At 40.6% G+C, this 23,377-nt stretch overlaps 2 protein-coding genes across 3 annotated transcripts in view; one reads left to right on the top strand and one right to left on the bottom strand.

Annotated features, from left to right (window-relative positions):
* The window catches only part of RAB5A (RAB5A, member RAS oncogene family), a 32,341-nt gene extending 10,988 nt beyond the window's left edge, over positions 1-21,353 (bottom strand). Inside the window, exons 1-2 of one of the 2 annotated variants that reach the window (XM_081235816.1) lie at positions 20,989-21,353; positions 17,678-17,933 (exon numbers count right to left, since the gene is read on the bottom strand). In XM_081235816.1, the coding sequence (XP_081091942.1) occupies positions 17,678-17,840 (163 nt within the window). In that variant the 5' untranslated portion in view covers positions 17,841-17,933; positions 20,989-21,353. The remainder of the gene's footprint in view (positions 1-17,677; positions 17,934-20,988) is intronic. The other variant, XM_081235815.1, reaches the window with a different exon arrangement.
* LOC308618238 (nucleolar protein 16-like) lies at positions 14,571-15,438 on the top strand. The gene has a single exon (XM_081235817.1). It carries the CDS (start codon positions 14,621-14,623, stop codon positions 15,155-15,157), a length of 537 nt encoding a protein of 178 aa, XP_081091943.1. The 5' UTR covers positions 14,571-14,620; the 3' UTR covers positions 15,158-15,438.
* Positions 21,354-23,377: the final 2,024 nt, after the last annotated feature.

Raw genomic sequence — 23,377 nt, 5'->3', positions numbered from 1 at the left:
GGGTCAGCTGAGAGTTGGTGAAACTGTAAATGTTAAACCTGCAAATACCAAAGGCCTATAATGTGTAAGACCTTGATATATAGTAAGCAAGGTGGAGACACTGCAATACACTGGGCAAGGGAAAGAACATCCAAAATCAATAGCATTAACCAAAGGTTAACAACTCATAAAAAAAAGTTTAAACTAACACCAAAAATGATTCTACATGAACTAAACAGAAGGGCAAAAAAGGAAAAACCAAGGAACCAATATCACCCCAACCCTCAACTTATTATTTTATCGAATTTGATTGGAAAGAATTACTTTATTAGAACTGACCAAAAATCCTATAAGACTATCAGGTTTGATTATATAAAAATTAAAGACTTCAGGTTTGTAAAACATGTATCATACACTCAAAACACAGGGACAAACCCATTTAGAAAAATTTCTATAGTGGATGTTATGAGATTAATTTTTTTTTTTTTTTTTTTTTTTTTTTTTTTGTGGTACGCGGGCCTCTCACTGTTGTGGCCTCTCCCGTTGTGGAGCACAGGCTCCGGACGCGCAGGCTCAGCGGCCATGGCTCATGGGCCCAGCCGCTCCGCGGCATGTGGGATCCTCCCGGACCGGGGCACGAACCCGTGTCCCCTGCATCGGCAGGCAGACTCTCAACCACTGCGCCACCAGGGAAGCCCGAGATTAATTTTTAATATGTAGAAAGCTCATATAAATCTTAACTCCAAAAGCATCAAAGATAAATGTGTAAGAAAATCCACAAAAGGCATGTAACACAGAAAAAGATCAACACCACTAGTAATCAATGAAATAATCCTCACAGCAAAAATAGTTAAGTATTATCCCTTAACTTAGCAAAATTAAAAAATGAAAATAAAAGAGTATAGCAAAAACTCATGCTCTGCTGGAGATACTGTATAACTGTTTTGAAATAATTTTGCCAACATGTGGCAAAGCCATGAAAACTCTATTTGTTAACCTAGTATCTCATGGAATCTCTAAAAGATGATATGGGAGCAGGAGCGTAGGGAGAACACACCTTTAAGTTCAAAGTATTTTTGTATTTAATAATAAGAAATAACCTAATGTATAAGTGAAAAGGCACTGATGGCTTGGTTAAGTATTAAGAAGCAACTAAATTTAAAATACTAATAAAATGACCTCTTAATTGCCAAAAAGTAAAAAAAAAAAAAAAAACACAAAAAACCCCACATACATCCACACACACACACACACATATATATATACACACATACATATATATACATACGTATATATATACATAATATTTTTTTCCATGACTACGTTCTCCCTTACATAAAACTTGCACGTAAGTGGTGGATTTGATGCCCTATTAAAACTGAAAGGATATAGTTGTTAGAGAGGGGAAGAGCCTTGTTCAACATCTCAGATGCTGATCAGGGGCTTGTGATCATAAAATCCAAGTTAGAGGTTGTTTGGAAGTGATGTGTAGGGGAAGCAAAGGTTTTTAGAGCCAAGTAATTCAATGGTTGAGTTCGATGGATCTGAATCAAACTTCAGGGAGAAAGGTGGCAGAAACCGACCAAATGGCATCAAGAACAAGGTATCAAAGTTATCTGTGAAAGTAGAAGTTGGTTTGCTGGGAAAATGAGTATCAGTGGCAGTAGTATTATAATACAATATAATGAATTTTATCAGACAGATGAGCACTGACTTCAGATGATAAAATTGTACACAGACAAGGATATACGGATGATCTATGGCAGTGGTCCCCAACAATTTTGGCTCCGGGGACCAGTTTCATGGAAGACAATTTTTCCACGGATTGGGGGAGACAGGTTCAGGAGGTAACGCAAGCCATGGGGAAAGATGGGGAGCAGCAGATGAAGCTTCGCTTGCTTGCCCGCTGCTCACCTCCTGCTGTGCGGCTCGGTTCCTAACAGGTCACGGACTGTTACTGGTTCGTGGCCCTGGGGTTGGGGACCCCTGGTCTATGGGACTTCCCTGGTGGTGCAGTGGCAAGAATCCACCTTACAATGCAGGGTAGGTGGGTTCGATCCTTGGTAAGGGAACTAAGATCCCACATGCCGCAGGGCAACTAAGCCCGCGCGCCACAACTACTGAGCTCATGCGCCTCAACAAGAGAGCACGTGTGCTGCAAACTACAGGGCTCACGCGCTCTGGAACCTGTGCGCCGCAGCTAGAGAGAAGCCCACGCGCCACAATGAAGAGCCTGCGAGCCGCAACGAAAGATCCTGCATGCCGCGACTAAGACCCAAAGCAGCCAAGAATAAATAAAATAAATAAATAATAAATGATAAATCTTTAAAAAAAGTATATGGATGGTCTAAAAGCCAACAACAGCCAAAATAAAAGCTGAGGCCATTTTTTATTTTCAACTGTATATGTGTATAGAAGAGAGTACCCAGTAGACCATGGCAGCAAAGATGAAGACCACGTATTCTTGGAATAGTTACATTTCAACTAACGCAAGGAGGAAGGTAAGAAAGGGGATAAAAATAGATTGGGGTAGAAAGGAAAGCATACACAGTGATTAAGCCCCAACAGAAAACACTCCAAAAGCCTGGCAACAAAGTAAAAATTTAATAGAGATCACATATAAAAGATGGCCATACATGGGCTTCCCTGGTGGTGCAGTGGTTGAGAGTCCGTCTGCCGATGCAGGGGAGGCGGGTTCGGGCCCCGGTCTGGGAAGATCCCACATGCCGCAGAGCGGCTGGGCCCGTGAGCCATGGCCGCTGGGCCTGCGCATCCGGAGCCTGTGCTCCACAACGGGAGAGGCCGCGACAGTGAGAGGCCCGTGTACCACAAAAAAAAAATAAATAAATAAAATAAATAAAAAAAAGATGGCCATACAGATGGCCAAGAAGCACATGAAAAGCTGCTCAACATCACTAATTATTAGAGAAATGCAAATCAAAACCACAATGAGGTATCACCTCACACCAGTTAGAATGGGCACCATCAGAAAATCTACAAACAACAAATGCTGGAGAGGCTGTGGAGAAAAGGGAACCTTCTTGCACTGTTGGTGGGAATGTAAATTGATACAGCCACTATGGAGAACAGTATGAAGGTTCCTTAAAAAACTAAAAATAGAATTACCATATGACCCAGCAATCCCACTACGGGGCATATACCCTGAGAAAACCATAATTCAAAAAGAGTCATGTACCACAATATTCACTGCATCTCTATTTACAATAGCCAGGACATGGAAGCAACCTAAATGTCCATCGACAGATGAATAGATAAAGAAGATGTGGCACATATATACAATGGACTATTACTCAGCCATAAAAAGAAACGAAATTGAGTTATCTGTAGTGAGGTGGATGGACCCAGAGTCTGTCATACAGAGTGAAGTCAGAAAGAGAAAAACAAATACTGTATGCTAACACATATTTATGGAATCCAAAAAAACCCAAGAAAGGTCAGGAAGAACCTAGGGGCAGGATGGGAATAAAGACGCAGACCTACTAGAGAATGGACTTGAGGACACGGGGAGGGGAAAGGGTAAGCTGGGACAAAGTGAGAGAGTGGCATGGACATATATACACTACCAAATGTGGCAACGATAGCTAGTGGGAAGCAGCCGCATAGCACAGGGAGATCAGCTCAGTGCTTTGTGACCACCTTAGAGGGGTGGGATAGGGAGGGTGGGAGGGAGGGAGACTCAAGTGGGAAGAGATATGGGGATATATGTATATGTATAGCTGATTTACTGTGTTATGAAGCAGAAACTAACACACCACTGTAAAGCAATTATACTCCAATAAAGATGTTTTTTTTAAAAAAAGACACATGCGCCCCAATGTTCATTGCAGCACTATTTACAACAGCCAGGTCATGGAAGCAACCTAAATGCCCATTGACAAACAAATGGATAAAGATGTGGTACATATATAAAATGGAATATTACTCAGCATAAAAAGGGACGAAATTGGGTCATCTGTAGAGAAGTGGATAGATCTAGAGACTGTCATACAGAGTGAAGTAAGTCAGAAAGAGAAAAACAAATATCATATATTAACGCATATATGTGGAACCTAGAAAAATGGTACAGATGAACCGGTTTGCAGGGCAGAAATAGAGACACAGTTGTAGAGAACAAACATATGGACAACAAGGGGGGAAAGTGGTGCAGGAGGTCATGGTGGTGTAATGAATTGGGAGATTGGGACCGACATATATACACTAATATGTATAAAATGGGTAACTAATAAGAACCTGCTCTATGAAAAAATAAAATATAATTCAAAAATTCAAAAATAAAGATGGCATAAATTAATCAACCAAAAAATAAAAAGATGGCCATATTCCCAAAGTAAATCCCACTTATGAGGTGATCTATATAAATACTCATCATATTGAACTCATTCTTAAAGACCAATAAGCATCAGATAAGGATTGATATCCAAAATATACACAAAACTCCTACAACTTAGCAACACAAAAACCCAAACTATCCAATTAAAAAAAAGGACAAACGACTTTAATAAACATTTCTCCAAAGATAAATGGCTGGGAATTCCCTGGTGGTCCAGTGGTTAAGACTTGGCACTTTAACTGCTGGGGCCCAGGTTCGATCCCTGGTCAGGGAACTAAGATCCCACAAGCCGTGCAGCATGGCCAAAAAAACAACACACACACACACACACACAAACACACAAATGGCCAAGAAGCACATGAAACGATGCTCAACATCACTAATTAATAGGAAAATGCAAATCAATACCACAATGAGATACCACTTCACACCCATTAGAATAGCTATTATCAAAACGGAAAACAAGAGTTCCCAGGATATGGAGAAATTGAAACCCTTGTGCACTGATGGTGGGAATGTAAAATGGTGCAGCCACTGTGGAAAACGGTATAGAAATTCTTTAAATACTAAACACAGAATTTCCGTATGATCCAACAATTCCACTTCCAGATATATGTCCAAAAGATGTGAAAGATATTTGTACACCAATGTGTACAAATATTTGTACAAATAACACAGTGTTATTCACAATAGCCAAAAGGTGGAAGAGACCCAGGAGTCCATCAAAGGATACAAGAATAAGCAAAATGTTGTATATACATAAAATGGAATATTATTCTGCCTTAAAAAGAAAATTTTGACATGTTTACAAGATGGATGAACCTTGATGACACGCTAAGTGAAAAAAGCCAGTCATAAAAGGACACTATCATATAATTTCTCTTATATGAGTGAGGTTCCTAGAGTAGTCAAATTCAGACAGAAAGTAGGATGGTAGTTCCCACAGGTGGGGGGCGGAGTGGGGAAATAGGGAGTTTTTGTTTAATGGACAGGGTTTCAGTTGGGCAAGATAAAAAAGTACTGAAGGTGGACATGATGTTTGCATAACAATGTGAATACACCTAATGCCATAAAATTGCACACTTAAAATGGTTAAAACTGTAAAATTTTTATTATGCGTATTTTACCACAACAAAAATCATTCAAGCAACATCTAAAGATAATTGTTGCCAAATGAATGCAATCTTGGAAAATATGAATGATACATAGGGAAGTCTGCATGAAGTCATGCAAAATGAGGATCAGTTTTTCTCCAACATTATCTAGGAGGAAGATATACTTTTTAAAAGACTAATTCATGCAATTTTTTTCAGAAATAATATGGGAGTAACCGAGATCAATGCGTTTTTCTTTTACTATCATAGCTTGCTGTCAACTCTTCTAAGGGAATCTACTAGCCAGGACATAAGCTAGTCACATGTCACTAGCTGAACATTATCATACTAATATTTCCGATAGTACATTAATGTACACTGCTTTAAAATTAGTCGTAGGAGTTTGAACTTGGTCAGTATTAAGTTAGTACCCCAAACCCAATCACCCTAGAATGAACTGATAAAACCAATAATTGAACCTTCAAGGCTGAGAGTCTGTGGTTACCACACCAAGGGCACAATCCTTAAAGCCTTTACTCACCTGATTGGTTTTATATAACAATCATGTTCCAAATACTAAACTGGGAAGCAGAATGAAGGCACACGTCACAAAGAGGAAAGGTGAAGAAATGGGAGAAAGAGGAGAGGTTGTTACAAGCTATTAGCTAGTATCAGACAAATGCTCCCCAACAAACACCAAGAGAAAAAGTTAATGAAATTAACTCAGCTTTAAGGGATATATGTCCATGAAAGACATTTAACAGATACTTTGTTAAACAGTTTAAACAGTACATTAAAAAATTCCTATAATGTGCAAGCAAAGATGACTTCTGGTTCTGCATGTAAGGAACGTAGAAGTCACCACTCCATCCTGACAAATGAAAAGCTAAATAAACTGAAAAATCAACAGTTGTTCTTGGATCTGAAACAGAAGTGAGGTCACAGGGCAATCTGTTGTCCCCAAAATTGGAGAGACAAGCCAGGTGGATACAGAAAACCACAACATGTAAGAGTAGAAACCTGAGGAAACCAGTGCTGGTGTAGGAAACTGTAATTGACAAATTGCTGGAGGTTAGGTATGGACAAATCTGAGTTAAAAACTCCAGGGGAACCCACCAGACATGGGGGGGTGGTGCACCACACTTTTGTGAGTTTTACATCCAGGAACTTGATCAGGTTCTCACAGTACATATCAGAGAAAAATCCCTGCCTGCTTCTGGCAAGTTAAGAGGAAAAGGAACCATTTTGAAATAAACCAGACTAGCATGTTCTTAACAAAGCCTGTCCCCATGAGAAACTAGTTAACTAGTTAACCTGTTGGAGTATTATCAGACTCTTAACTGACTTGGGGGAAGAAATATCCAACTCAAGCCAGTTCTATCCTTCCATGTGGGAGAAGGCAAATCTCTAATTCCAGTCCATTCTAGCCATCCTGTCTCATCCAAGGGGGGGAGAAAAAAACTGATGACCACTTGTGAAGTTCACTGTTTAGACAAACAGGCTCACTAAAAGACAGACCTAAACAGAGGACTATAGAATCGTCCCCCCCCCACACACACTTCTTTACTGCACTACTAAAGGCCTATTTATGGCACTTGCTTTCACCCACTATATCATATCCAGCTAGCAAGAAAAATCACAAGGCATACTAAAAGGCAAAACACAGTTGGAAGAGACAGAGCAAGCATCAGAACCGGGAACAGCAGAGATGCTGGAATTACCAGACTGGGAATTTAAAACAACTAGGATTAATGTGCTAAGGACCCTAATGGTAAAGACAGAATACAAGAATAGATGGACAATGTCAGCAGAGAAATGGAAATCTTAGGAACACCCCAAAATTGCCAGAGGTCAAAAACACCGTAAGAGAAATAAAGAATACCTTTGATGGGCTTATTAGATGACTGGACATGGCTGAGGAAAGAACCTCAGACCTTGAGGCCTATAATAGTAACCTCCAAAACTGAAATATAAAGAGAATAAAGACTGAAAAACACTGAACAGAATATCCAAGGACTGTGGGACAACTACAAAAGGTGTACTATATTCATAACGGGAATACCAGAAGGAGAAGAAAGGAATAGAATATGTGAAGCAATAAAGACTGAGAATTTCCCCAAAATAATGTCAGACACCAAATTACAGATCCAGGAAGCTCAGAGAACACCAAGAAAGAGAAATGCTGAAAATTCTACACCCAGGCATATAATTTTCAAACTAAAGAAAATCAAAGATAATGTGCAAGGATTGTGCCCTGGCTATTTTGCAAAGGAGGCCTCTTTCCCCCTTCTCCTTAGTGATATCCCTTCTCCATTTGGTTTCAGAACCTAGCACTTAACACTTCCCAAGTCTCAAGGAAATCTACCAGACTTTAAAAAAATTACTGGCCTTGAAAGTGACTCTTTTAATGCTTAGCAATAAACCTATCCACTAAGTGAGCTTAAAATAAAAGTTCTGATATCTGAGTATTTTACAATGTAAGACTGGAAAAGGGCAAGCTAAAGAAGGCAGAAGAGACAGAGAAGACTAAGCCCCAGAGTAACAATTACAGGAAACCTGCAATCCCAGAATATAATTATTTATGCCAAGCAAGGCCCAAAGAAATTGCAAATATCTATCTTTAAGGGAAGAAAAAAGTGATGAAGAGACCGGAATCCCTTTGACTCCATAATCATTAAATAAAATTACTTTGGTTCAGTAACCACATCTAGAAACTGATTCTACAGAAATAAGTCCAGAGGAGAAAAAATTCCAAGAATACATCCACTATTAGATAATTACCTAAAACAGCAAACAAAAATGCAAACATTAAATGTCTAACAATAAGGGTATGGTTAAAAAATAGGAGACTGCCAGTTACTAAAAGTAGTATGAATACAATATAATACAGATATTGAGTATTATCATTAATAAATGAAACAATAGTATGACTATTATAAATGATTCTATATAAAAATATCATGAAGTTATAAATAGTTCACAGAGAATGGAAACATAATGGGCTCTAAAAATATGAAAAGATGCTTGACCTCGCCCCTATTATGGGAAAAATATACATTAAAAAATGCAGAGATCAATGTACATAAGCATGGCAAAGATCTGTAAGTATGACACTACCCTGAGTTAGTAAAATAGGGTAACAGGCATTCTGTGCGCTGCTGGTTGGAGGGCAGTGTGGAAAAATGTATCAGAATTACAAAAGTATATAACCTAAGACACAGCAATCAGAAATACTTGGAATATGTGAGAAATAACTATGAATTAAATTATTCAATGCAGCACTGTTAACGCCCCAAAATATAAAACAATGTGCAAATCTGAAACTAGAACTGATAAAGCATATTGATTATGATCCATTCAAAGGAATGCTGATACAGCCAAGAAAAATGAGGATGCTCTTCATAAAATGATATGAAAAAATCAGACTGTATTTTCCAAGATGGCCAGAAGATTTCACACACATTCTTGTTACAACATGACACTGACATTCTTTCCTCAAATCTGTACAAGCCTGTGATATGAACATAATTGAAACTATCTACGTGAACTTCTGGGGGGTAGCTCATAAAAAGCTACCCAGCCTCTGCCTGGTATTTTGGGGATATTCATGTTTGAACCCAGCCATCATGCTGTGAGGAAACCCAAACCAGGTGGCAAGGCCACATGCAGGTGTTCTGGCTGACAGCCCCAGCTGAGGTCCCAACCAATAGCCAGAATGAGCTGCCAGATGTGTTGAGATGATTCCAGCCCCAGCACTGACTGCCACCCATGACATCAGAAAATCACCTAAGCCCACTCAACCCCCAGAAACAAAAGAGATAATAATTGTTTTAAATGACTAAGCTTTGGGTTCAACTTGTTTCTGAGCAGTAGATAACTGGGACAGTATTAAAGTGAAAAGTAAAAAGTATACTACAGTAGGTCTGGTATGTTTCAAATTGCACAAAAAGGAGAAAATACACAGATTTAAATATAATCGTAACTTTGCAAGGACAAAGTAACACTACCTCTGGGAAAAAGAACTAAGTGGGTAGAAGACAGGAGGGAGACTTTTCGGTGTCAACCATTTGAGATTTGACTTATAAGAACAAATCAATGAAATAATAAAAATGTGATACATGTGGATGGCATAAAAATGAACACAGCGGTGCTCACTTTGGAACATGAGTGATTTGAATTTTTATTTAAAAATACTTTCACATTATTTTCCTTACATCAATAAATCAATATATAAGGGGCTCTGTACCTGCCAAGTACCACATATTTTATAACAGAGTGCTTATCTCATGCATATCCTGACCCTAAACTTTATCAATTCCAGAATACAGGTGGCAATGAAGAAAGACCTGTCTTTAATCCCAGCTGTCACTTAGTTGCAAAACCTCAGGCAAATCACTTTTGTTGCCTCAGTTTCCTCATCTATAAGATTAGTATTTCCTCATCTATAAGATTAGTATTTCCTCATATAGCTATGGTAAGGTCCAGATGACACTGTGAGAATGCTGTATAAGTTCTATGACTGCATCATATGACATGTAACTAACTTAAAAATTACCTTACAAGCTACCCTAAAATTACCCTGTATTTCCTCGAAGTCACATTTTTCTAAAATTTACAAATTACTTATGAATACGATAGATGAGAAAGTTAGGATTGTCGAAGTTCAAGTTCAAGCACTCTAATATTAAAGTACCCTATGTGTCCAAGATACATTCACGTTACACCTCAAACAGAATTGATATCAACTAAGTGGAACCCCTCTTGGCTCTCGTTCTATGTGAAGATAAATAACTTTAAAAAAAAATTTCTTGGCCGTGCTACATGGCACGTGGGATCTTAATTCCCCAACTAGGGACTGAACCCACACCCCCTGGCAGTGGAAGCAGGAGTCCTAACCACTGAACCACTGAAGTCCTTAAATAACTATTTTTTCAACTGAGAAACGCTGAAGGTGTCTGATAATTAGAGTGACTCCAGTCCCATATCATCACAGTATCTCTTCTTTTTGAATCCAAAGAGTGACTGCTATCTTCAGCTTTGCAAACAGGCTAAAAAACCATGAATGACTGGTTCCTCATCCTGCTGTTACCCTTCCTCAGCTATATTACCTGGAAAAGAGGGTGAACATGTTGTTCACCAGCACTTCCCTCAAATACTGTTTTTTAACACTTGTAAAATACTAAGGATTATTTCTTATTTTCAAAATCCAATATGTGACTTCACTCTCATCTTGAGGAATTTAGTAATTTGGTAGTTGCAGTTCATGTTTACATCAAAATAGCCAATGATCAAAAATCAAAAGCCTCTGGAATTACTCCTGTTGCCTTTCTCACTCTAATACATCCCTATTTGCCACCAAGAGGCCTGGTAACAAAAGGCTCTCAATGATAACTCCAAATGATGAATTAATTCAGCATGCATGGTAAGGAAGACTGCATATAAGTAACCTCAGATTACTATGGTATAAGACCCAAAAGGGGGAAAGGTTAACTTTGATTCCTAATATTTAGCACAGTGCTAGGAGCTTGGTAAATGTGTTGAGTAAATGAATTTCAGAAAAGCTTGATAATCTTATTTCCCAGTAATACCAGAATAAAAGCAGCAAATTAGTGAATCAACAGAGGTAGTTCACCATAGTTAGAGCTAATTGGCAAAATCATTCTACCAAACAGCTTTGAACACTTCAGCAACAACAGAGGGCATCGATGAATTAAGTAAGACAGGGCAAAAACAGACGTTCATGATCCCAAATTGTGAAATAAATTTTAAGAGGAAGAAAAGGTTTAACTATATTGATTGCATTGTTTAACGTGGAGCAGAGTACACACTTTAAAAAAAGTCTGCCCTCAAAGAAACCTGATTTAGCTCACTCTTCTCATTTTATAAGTGTGTACGTAAACAGTGCTGTTTGTAAAAGGAAGCCAGGATTGAAGCTAAGCTTATTGGCTCCTAATTCACAGCAATGCTTCAGTAGCCACATATGATAACATTTTAAACTGGAACACTAGGGAATAACTGATGTTAAGACTATTAAAATTTTTTAGGTCAGAACTGGTACAAACATATAAAATACCAAATCTTTACAAATTTCTCCTAGTAATACAACCTATCTCAAATACTGAATATGTACTTTCTAGAAGGAAATATTATTATGCATAAAGGTAATATTCTTTCACTTAGAACCAAAAGATAAACTCCCACAAATTTTAACTCTCACTGTAACAGAAAGAATAATGGATATTTAAAAAACCATTTTTCTCATGAATTGAAAACTATATGCTGGTGGTTTGTCCCTAGGTCTTCTATCCTTTCTCAAAAGTACTTTTAATTGAAAACAATATGCAGATGCAAAAAGATAAAGGAAGTAAACAAATGCACAGATTACAATTACACAAACAAGTCTTTTTACAGCTAACGAGTGAAGGGCAATAGTAGAAAGCTTACTACTACAGGAAAAACATGAGTTATTCAGATTTAAATTTTCTAGCTGCTTTTATTTCTCAGTTTAGGAAGCAACTTTAATATCTACATACATGTCGTATTCTATCTGTGTAATTACTCCCTCTGAGAAAACTTCCAAAATGTCTTAGCTGATGTGGGGAGCAGGCATTTAATGTAACATACATAAATAACCGCTTTTTTGAAAATCAACAAATGGTGGGAGGGTTAAGCAACAATCTACCATATAGAATTTAAAGAAACTTAGCTATATATGCTCATGCTATTTACTTGAAGGAATTTGCAAAAATTCCATTTTTGGAAAGGCTCAAATTTAGGAAGTACCTGCTCATAAAGTTTTTTACATCTTATTTGTTCCTATAACTTTTTCTTTTCTTTTCTTTTTTTTCTTTTCGGTACGCGGGCTTCTCACTGTTGTGGCCTCTCCCGTTGTGGAGCACAGGCTCTGGACGTGCAGGCTCAGCGGCCATGGCTCACAGGCCCAGCCGCTCTGCGGCATGTGGGATCCTCCCGGACGGGGGCAGGAACCCGTGTCCCCTGCATCGGCAGGCGGACTCTCAACCACTGTGTCACCAGGGAAGCCCCTGTTCCTATAACTTTTAATAAGAAACTTTATCTTCCAAGAGGAGAAAATCTGGACATAAAATTCTTTAACACTGTCAAATCTTAAATTGAATGCTCTGCACTAGGTGGAAAAGTCACGGTTCTAAAATAATGTCATGTAATGACAATACAACAAAAATATCAACAGTGATAAAAATGACTCAGCAGGGCTTCCCTGGTGGTGCAGTGTTTTAGAGTCCGCCTGCCGATGCACGGAACACGGGTTCGTGCCCCAGTCTGGGAAGATCCCACATGCTGCGGAGCGGCTGGGCCCGTGCGCGTCCAGAGCCTGTGCTCCGCAACGGGAGAGGCCACAACGGTGAGAGGCCTGCGTACCACACACACACACAAAAGACTTAGCAAACAGTAATGGTGGTGATGGTAATGGTAATAGCTAATATTTAATAAGCATTTTACTCCATGCTAGACATTGTGCCAAGAAATGTATATGCACTTTCATTTAATCTTTACCAAAAACCTCTCAAGTAAGGTACTATTATTTCCATTTCATATAAGACGCAAATAAAGCTGGGTATGACTTGCCGCAGATGATATACGTGGTATGTGCTGGAGCCAGAATTTTAAATCAAACAATGTGGATATAGAGCTGCCCGCCACCCCTTTCTTAACCACAATGCTCGACTCTTAAGAAGGTCCTGGTCGTAAATTGATAAGGTAAGGTAAAAGACTGTTAATAATAACTTTGAAACCAACCTTGTTTTTCTTAATTTTAATAATTTTTCCCCCAGATGTTTTTGAATCTGAATAGAAAAACAAGTCCTGGTAGCCCCTTAGAGGAAACTGGACGGATGTTAAATATAGAATAAACTTTGTTCTTCCAGTAAAAACAACCCTGAAATAATTATTTTAGACACTCTACTTTGGGTTAATAACTGCTGAAAATAGCTTAAAAAAGAAGGCACTTATTTCTTTAATTTCGTGTATAACCAGTCCTTGATTATTTGTGGCAATAAAAGGGAGCAGCATCGGTACAGATAACTGACAACTATGGATATTCTAACTCCTGTAAGTAAAGACAAGGCAGGGTATCCTTGATGGAACAGAGAAGGAGCCATGCTCTCTTAAAGAGGCCTAGCAGGTTAACAGGAAGGGGTTCCCATATAAAGAAATAACAGGTTAATACGTAATGTAACCAGTACATAATACTTGTAATTCTCAAACTGGAGGAGTTAGATGAACAATAAGTTTTTTAAAAATCCTACAGTTTAAAAAAAAGAAAAGCAATTATTCCATTTTTGGGAGAACTTTAATATGTAGTGTAAATGTAATATTGGCTCCTCAGAACACAGAAAGCAGGGGTTCTCAAACTTTGGCATGTATTAGAATCATGTGGAAGACTTGTTAAAACTTAAGATAAATCTTTAGGGGTTCAAGGTGTTAAATGAAAGATGGCCAGTCCAAACATCCAACAAGTATTTACTGAAGAGCTATGTGCCTCCAGATGAGATAGCAAGAAGGGTGACAACCCTCTGAGTCTAATGCTCCCTGCTAACCTTATGGGCTAGTCTTAGACAGACAACGGGAATGTAAATGTCATGCAGACTTCAAACCCCTACAAATAAGCTAGAACTCCCCAAAGCGCTAAACCCACCACCTAACTACCTATCTCATTATGAGTGCTATAGAGCCAAGGGGCAGGGGTGTGGGGTATTGTGAGACAACGTGAATTCTTAAATCAAGCTATCATGTTTAGGAAGAACCACAAAAACTAAAGAAACCTTGATGTTTTTGATGAATATAAGGTTCTAGAATACACAAATTCAAGAGTGTATTCTTGAATATGATTTCCACCTTACAACATAACCAGAGATGAAAATTTTAAGTGAGCTCTTCAGACCGCAACTAATGTTATTAAACATAAACAGTTAAGTAAAAAATAAAGAACAGATGAAATGTAAAACATCTGGCCAGGTTCATTTTTAGACAGCTCCTACCACACATCAGCCAAAACAGAAAGACATATTACCTACAAGTTACAGACCTTAAATAGCTCAAACCTTGAGATCTTTAAATGCTTAGATTCTACTCTAGTCCTTAAGGGTGAAGAGCTGCAGCAAAGAGCATAAAAAAAAACAGTGCTGGAGTCTGAGTTACCCGTGCTGGGGTCAGCGCGATGCCTAAAGCCAAGGGGAAGACCCGGAGGCAGAAGTTCGGTTATAATGTTAACCGGAAGCGTCTGAACCGGAATGCTCGACGGAAGGCAGCGCCGCGGATCGAATGCTCCCACATCCGACATGCCTGGGACCAGACCAAATCGGTGCGGCAGAACCTGGCTGATATGGGTTTGGCTATGGACCCCAACAGGGCAGTGCCCCTTCTTAAGAGAAAGGTAAAGGCCCTGGAAGTGGACGTGGAGGAGGGGCCTAAGGACCTCATGCGGAAGCCCTATGTGCTCAATGACCTGGAGGCAGAAGCCAGCCTTCCAGAAAAGAAAGGAAATACGCTATCTCGGGATCTCATTGACTATGTTTGCTACATGGTGGAGAACCATGGGGAGGACTATAAGGCTATGGCCCGGGATGAGAAGAATTACTATCAAGATACCCCAAAACAGATTCGGAATAAGATCAACGTCTGTAAGCGTTTTTACCCAGCGGAGTGGCAAGCGTTTGTCGATTCGTTGCAGAAGAATAAGATGGAGGTTGAGTGACTGGTTTACACCTGCCCCAGGTTGAGGCTTCCTCCTGGACCAGAGAAGCTGAGCCAGGGTTTAAGGCAGGGAGAGGTGTGTGGCTACAGATGAGGCTAGCCAAACCCCATGGAATCAAAAGGTTACAGTGCACACATACACACACACACACACAAAATCTCTCTCACACTTCCCTTTGGGGAAGGCACTGTCTCCCAGAGGCTTCAATTTATGTTCTTCTGGAGTCTCTGGGAAAAGCCAGAACCTGCTGTTTTCAGAGTGGGTGGTTTGTTTGAATATAGTCTGTGTACAATAAAATACAGTAATAAAAAAATAAAAATAAAAAAACAGTGCTCATCCGTAGGCAAGTTAAACCAATACGTCTTACACCTTAAACTTACAAAATATTATGTCAGTTCTCTCAAAAACAAACAAACAAAAAACCCAGGATTCACAGCTGTAATCATAATGACACTGTCATACCTCCTAAGGATATTAATATGTGGTCAACATAGTGGAAAGGTATCCAGCCAGTATCCATTAAAATAGAAATTGGGATGTAAAGTCCTTCTAAAGTTGGTTTAAAAAGCCAGCTCAATCTGTACTCATAGAAAATATTAAGGAAGTTTTATGTGTTAGAATGAAAACCTTTTGACAATTTCATTAATGAAATGTAGACAATCTAATTGGTATTAAATGGAAATGGAGATTATATACATATACACACCCATACACACATATCAGAGGATATGTATATGTATGATGATGCACTGATAAGGGGTTAAATTTCTCTTTTAAATGTCCTTCTTAAGATGTCATTAGGAAAAAATACACTTCGAAGATAATTGGGAGCATCCAAAACAAAAACAAAGTTCTAGTCTTAGGCTACATTTCCCAGGAGTTAAGTTCTTTACTACAGTACTTCAGTGTTTTTGTTATTTTAATATGTACTGCGAAGGGGGGCAGGGTTAGCACAAAGCAAGTCCCAAACATATCAGCCCAGGTATTTTGCCTACGATGCATATGTACTTTGGAAAATGCTGCAACTGACAATCACTTGCCAAAAAGCAGTTATAATAACTAACTTTTTGCACCAGTTTAAGGTGGGTGGACATAACCTCAATCTCTTTAAAACTCTTCCTACCATGTGGGCTAGTTAACTTTGGCCCAATTTGCTTTCTGGAGGAGGCTAAAGCTTGAGAGGTAATACTTCATTATTAAATCATACGTATCTATATTTTTATATTTCATTATTAAACGGTATACACACACACAAATGTATTAACAAAGAAACCACAAAGAACGTGTGATACACTTTATTAAAATTTTTTAAAATACCAAGATTTCTGAATCAAAATAAAAGCTGCATGATATGGACTACATTTTTGATGCTCATCCATTATAAAAACCATAAAATACTAAAGTGGGATCACACTGTAACATGATATACAAATGGAGGGGGTTGACAATCACTGTTATACTGCTGAGTCTATTAAAGTGGAAATACCACTTATCTACTATATTTCCTATATGTAGGGAAAAGCCAGGAGATACTAGAGTTCTGTAATTTATCTTATTGGGAGGATCTGAAACTACAAATAAAATTCTCAAGTGTACTTACTTGAGAACATATACTCAATGCATAGCATAAAGTTATGCTCCTGAAAGATGGACTCCAAGAAGTTGCTACATGCCAATGGGTATCTGCCTTACATATTTCAAAAGTATGACTTTAAAACGTATAAAATACCTGGAAAAAATATGGTACTGCTTATTACACACCCCTTGTAAAATATTGCAAATCTTAAAGCTGTCCACACAGTACCTAATTCAAAAGCTTCATTTGGCAGATGAAAATGACGCCCCAAAAATGCTGTTTTGCCCCGCTGCTATATAGTTGTGGATTTCTCTGATGAGGTTCAATTCAATCTTGTCTTCTATTCACAGCCATGCTCTGTTAGTTGTCTCCTCTTTGTCCTGCATCTTACTGTTCCCTTGCCTCAGTCTTACCAAAAACACTGTAAGCAGTGCTGCTTACTCTACCTCTTTCCCCTCTCCTTCCATCTTTCTCTCCAGGTCCCATTTCCATTTCATGTCCCTCTTCATTAATCACTTATTCTTTCTCTTCCCTCAGTTATTTAGAATTAGAATTTTAATGTTAACTCTTTTACTATTTACTTTTACTATTTTCACTATTCATTCTAAAGCCAATATAATTCAGCACAAACATGTAATAACTTGAAGAAGCTTCTAATCATTATCAAGAAAGATATCAATCAAATCTTATACTTGGGGACACTGATTCCACTTACGTTTGCATCTGTATTTTAGCTTCCATACAAGCATCTTGAGGATAACCAACAAATCAAAATATTAAACAACATTACCTTAACAAAAACCAAGTTATAAAGCTTGAGCCTGCTGCTCAGCTCTTCACTCTGTGACCTACTTAGTACCCAACATCATACAATCAGAACAGCAAAATCTTATTTGTCAACATATGATTCAATTAAATGAAGAAAGGATAAAAGAAAATCTTACCCCCAATGGTACTCTCTTGAAATTCATGAAATTGGCCCTTCACAAAACGAAGCACCAGGCTCGATTTGCCAACAGCAGACTCTCCCAGAAGTACTAATTTGAACTGGCATATTTTATTTCCAGTATTTGGCCCATTGGGTCTTGTTGCTCCTCGATTAGCCATGTCCAAATTTGAAAGAAGTCCCTAATTTCAGTCTCTTAAATGAACTTCCAGGATGCAAGGTGTCAATTTTTTTCTTTCTGGAGGTAGAGAAACCTGTAAAAAAAAAAAAAAAAAATGAAGTAATTAAGTATACAAAACAGCAAAACAAAGCAAATCTACTATTAATCACTTTGGTAAATTCTTCCTGTAACACATTATTGCATGACAATTATAACCTCTAATAGACACTGAATGTCATTTAGTTTAATTCACTACCTTTGTCAGTATTGTAAAGGCATGAGATTTGAGCCTAAAATCATGCTGTAATTTTCAAGGCTTTTAAAACATTTTAAAGTTAACCTTTATCAAAGACTCAATTTTGTGCCAGGTGGTTTTAAGTACTTAACACAGCCACTCAACAATCCTATAAAGTTGACTATTGCAATCCTTAAAAATGAGGAAAACAGGCACAGAGAGGTTAAGTAACTTGAGGTCACACAGTTACTGTGACAGAGCTTCAACAGAGCTGAGTTTCAAACCCTGGCAACCTGAAAGGTGACTCAAGTACTTACGTTAAAACAGTTTTGAGTAAAATTAAGTTAATAAGTGGAAAGCTCTTAGAATAGATCTTAGAACATAGTAACAGCTCAATAAATGTTGGCCATTATTACTTGAAGGCTTGTTAAACGGTACATGTTTTTTGCTTATTTAACGGTAGTTTTGGAGCAACACATATATTAAGTAGGTGGTGTGTCTGGTGCCTAAAAGACTTAAAACCGTTTTCTGATGTGCTCAAGTACATCAGACGTGGAACTGTTAACTGTGGTTCTCTATGTGGTGAGTGAATTAGTGTCTTATTTAGTTATACTTTTCTGTAGTTCTGGAGCTAACAAATGTGTCGTTACTTTCTATTTAACACATTTAGAAAAAACTAGCCTGAAGGGCAACTTCTGTGTCTTCTACTATTATCTAAGAACGCTAATTTTCAATCTCAAAGGAATTAGGGAACTTTCAAAGAACTCTTTTCCAATCTACTCACAAACCAATCATAATAGTTTTCTTCCATCTTTAATCAAAACTTGATCATGTGCTAATAACATTAAATCTGATGATTCCTCTTCTCAAATCACTGTTCTATTTCATTTAGGTACCTAATAAGAAATTTGCCTTACCCATGAAATGAGTTTATACAAGAATCCCTCTTGACCATGAACTCATTAATAAACATATCCATGAGAACTTACATTCATGGCAATAAAATCACCTCTGCCTTACCTAAACAGCAGCTTTGAAGAGTCCTTACCTTTTAGTAATACGTACTGAAATACTGACAAATGAAATAATAGGTCTGAGTTGCTTCCAAACAACGGGGGCGTAAATAAAACAAGATTGGCCATAAGATAACTGAAGCTAGGTGATGGGTTCATTATACTATTCTTCCTACTTCTGTACATTTAAAAAATTTTCTGTAATAAAAAAATGCTCCAACCCCACATCTACCCTCCTACCACCCCCAAAACATATCAGATTTGGGGATCTAATCCTGCCTAGCTATACCAATTTCTGCTGGAGCAAGTGCTTTCATTTCAAAGCCTCTATTTCCAGTATACCTAACTTTCATAGCTACTGTGGAAAGTAAACAAGAGACTATATATGTAAAAAGTTTCTAATACAGTGGTCAACACACAGCAGGGATTGAATATTGGCAATTAAATTGCCCCTTTGATGAAATAATGACCAAGTATCAATAGAAAGTCAGGTAGACTGAAAATGCACCAACACACCTTCAAATAGTACACACGATAGCAACTAAAACACTTCCCAGCTGTCTGATTACCTACAAAACAGCAAACTGAATTACTCATCAAGGACAATATGCTCCGAATTTCCACAGTCCTCCCAAAATTTCACGGAAAACATTAGATGCCCATTAAAAAAGATTATGATTTAGCTTTGTCTTTTAAGGTTTAAAGCCTTGCATTATAGTTCCCTCCAAGGATCTCAAACAAAACATAACTAAATCTAATTATAAATAAACAGTTAGCATAACATTAAGGTTAAAAGTTACATTTTGTAATAGTTGCATTCACTACTTAAACTTTTGTTTCACAAAAGCACAAGATTTTGCATAAAGTGCATTTTAAATCTTTTGAAAACACCTGGCATTCTAGAGTTAAAGTCCTCCTGGGTGCTCTTTGATGAAAACTAACAGCAGCTTACATTTCTGGGTATTTATTTTGTGCCAAGCACCATCCTATGAATTAGGCTCACAGCAACCCTACGAGCTCTTTTTATTATCCCCATTTTACACTAAGAATAAAGTTTCTGAGCTGTCCTGAATTACCGCAGTGGTGTCCATGTGGGTTTTTTCCCTACTAGTTATGTGAAAGGCAATTGACTGGACACTTAGGCACCACTTCAGCAAAAGACAAAAAACAAGTATGTGAATTATGACGTTCAGAGATTGAAAAAGTCTGAGTCTCAGGAGGGTGACCAGCTTCCAGGGAGGCGAACAACAGAGCACGTTTAAAGGGCTCTACCCACTGAGTGTGTTCAGCGACCTAGTTGTGCCGAGTTGTTTAAGGCTGCGGTTCACCACCTTCCAACGATGAGACAAGAGTCCCTAGACAGCCCGGCTTCCCGAGCCGCCTCCTCCCTCCATTACCCGGCTCAGGGAGTCGGGGGGTAGGCGGAGCTCCCCAAATTCACACCTGCTGGAAGCCCCAAGTCCTCCTCCGAGAGCACCTGAGCAACTGACACCCAGCTCCGATCGCCCGAGCAAGCAGGCCCCGCCAGGCCCCTGGGCCGTCTCTCCCATCCTCCTCCCCGGAATCCGGCCTGCTTCTGGCCGGAGACCACCCCCCCAACCCCGGGCTGCCAGGACGGAGCAGGCGGAACCGCGGCCTCCGGCCCTCTCTCGCGGCGCCATCTTGAGAAGGGAACAGGGTGACACCCGTCGCTCCCTCGGCCGGTCCCCAAATCCTGGCCTCCGGAGCCCCTCGAAGGATGAGTCACCAGGGCCGGCGGGTCGAGACGCCGGGTTCGGCCCATCTCCGGTCCCGGGCCCCGACGCGCGAGAGGGAAGGGCGGAGAACTCCGCGCCGGCAGGGCCCGCGGACCACCCGGGGTCCCGACCCGCTCCGCGCGGGCGGAGGGCCGGCTCGGTTACCTGAGTCCGCAGCGCGCGGGGCGGCGGCGTCGAAGCTTCCGGCTGCGGGTCCCAGGCGGAGCCCGAGAGGAGGCTAAGGCGGCGGTAGCGGCGCGTCTCCTCGTCTCGCCGCTCCCCTCAGACTGGACGGTGCGGGGCTCGTGCCACGGTGCCGCCCCCGTCGGTCTCCGTCTCCGCCTCTCGCCGCTCCGCCTTCCTCTTTGCTTTCTCCTCCTCCGCCGCCGCCGGCGCTCGAGTTCCCACTAAATCTTCCTCCTCCTCCCTCCTCCCCTCAGGCCGGCCGCCGGCTCCTTCGCTAACCAAAACACAAACACTCCAGTCCCAGCGCGGTAGCCACTTCCGCCGCCCGGCGCCGGCCTCGCCGCCACGTCCCCGCACGTCGCGGATTACGCCCCTTCGTCACTTCCGGTCGTTCCCCGTCCGCCCTTTCCATCCGCTTCCCCGCCCCCTCTCAGAGCCTTAAGACTCCGGGCTGGGCCGCGGGGCGGGGCGGCCGCGTCACGTGACCCCAGCGAGCCGCGGGGTTGGCTACGGCCGCGGGCCACCTTCCCTCCCCCGCTTCCCCGGCGCGCGCTCGGCCCCGCCCCTGCCGCCGCCATTGTTATCTGGGCGGCTGTCTGTGGCTCCCCGTGGCCGAGGGCGGGGACGGGGCGGGGTCACTCCTTGGCCGGCCTGCTCTAGGGGGAGGCCAGGAGAGCTTGGGTTTGTTTCTCCCAGCAGGTGTGGGGCGGCGAAGTTTCCTCTGTGAATATTAGCCCCCAGTTCCCCTTACCCTACCTCTGCAACACCCCAACTCTGCCAGCTCGGCTAAGGGGCTTTTTTGTGGGGGCTTTTCTAGCACAAGAGAGCCTTCCAACACGTCCCTGGGGATGGCTGGATAGGTAAGGGGCATTGACTCCAGGGAGGAGGATGCGATCCTCCCCCCACCCCCGAAAGTTGTCTTTAGGCGGGGACATTTTCAATAATAACTTGCTTTTCTTGAGAGCCTACCTGTTTTGGGTGCGAAGGGGCAAGTTATAATAGGTAGCTTGTACAAAGAATTTCCCGTCGCGGGTTACTGCACTAAACGCATAACAGGAATTATCCCATTTTCTTCCTACGCTATGAGGCTCTCACTCTGAAACTAGCTCTATCGTCCTCCTCCCTACATTGGAATATACCTCCCCGAGGTGGTCCTCGCCGCTGTCTAGCACAGCGGCTGGCAGCCAGGAGTCTTCAGTCGTGGCTGTGGAATTCACGAATGTGCCGTGCCTGTTTTACAGGTAAAGAATTTGAGGCACAGAGATTGTGTAACTTGTCCAAAATCACCGCGGAGTAGGTGATGAAATTGTGTTCTAACCTGCAGGCTGGCTCCAGAATCTGAGTTCTTAAGCACAATTCCAGTAAAAGAACCCAAGACATTCATTAGCCTCCATTGCAGACCTACTTAAGGCAAGCTGTTTTGGCTCCATCTCACACAACAGTTCCTGGCTGGGCATCTGAAACAAAACAAAACAAAATTCCTTTCGGAATTTGGTAGAATGTTAAATCGATTTTTCCTCAGGATGAGGGTTGCTTTTTCAGTTTGCTGTTTACTATTTATAGCCCTGCCGTGAGGCCACCAGTATTGATCGTCTAGATGTGTACTTGGCCTAAGGTATCCTGTCGATGCTCAGTCAACATTCTGCAGTGAAGGTGATTTGAACCCTTGAACAGCCAGCCTTTCAGATCAACCTCCCAGTTACTAACCCCAAAAACATTATGTGTTATGTGCAAACGGTGTCTGTGGCACTTTATCCCAAGGGGTGGTTCCAATATGGTATGTTAGTCATGGTGATACCTCTTGGACAATCCCAGGAAGAATCTGGAAATAGGATATGTCACATCAGCTTTGGCATGTCAACAGTATGCCCCAAACCAAACCTATTCCATCCCAAACATGCTTCTGCTTGGTGACTGGTATTAACAGCCTCCCAGTCACCTAAACTTGAAAGAGCAGAATCATCTTCAGCTCTTTGTTGTCCCATTCTGTCACCCAAAATTCTCTAATCCCAAATCTGAGCTCTAATCCCAAAGCCTGGGCCATGGTAGTATTTGTATAAGCTGAAATTAATGCACACATTGAAAAATTAATGCACACATTGAAAAATGCCTTTTCAACCCATTCTTTACACTGTGGCCAGTCACTCTCCTACTCAAAAATATTCAATTGCTAAATAGAGTACAAAGTTCTTCAACTCTGGTCCCAACCCATGTTTCTTTCATTCTGTTTCTAAAGCCTCCCTCTCCCCAAACTCTTGCCTTGTGACCTAATCATACCAGTCTACTCTGTGTTCCCAGAGTGTCGCCTGTGTGTTTCCATCTTGGCATCTTTGATCACTTTGTTCTCTGCAACTTGGAATACCACTAC

The sequence above is a fragment of the Mesoplodon bidens genome (genome assembly GCF_964165515.1).
Source record: "Mesoplodon bidens genome assembly, chromosome: 5".
Classification (NCBI taxonomy): Eukaryota; Metazoa; Chordata; class Mammalia; order Artiodactyla; family Ziphiidae; genus Mesoplodon; species Mesoplodon bidens.
This window is presented reverse-complemented; position numbering and strand designations above follow the sequence as displayed.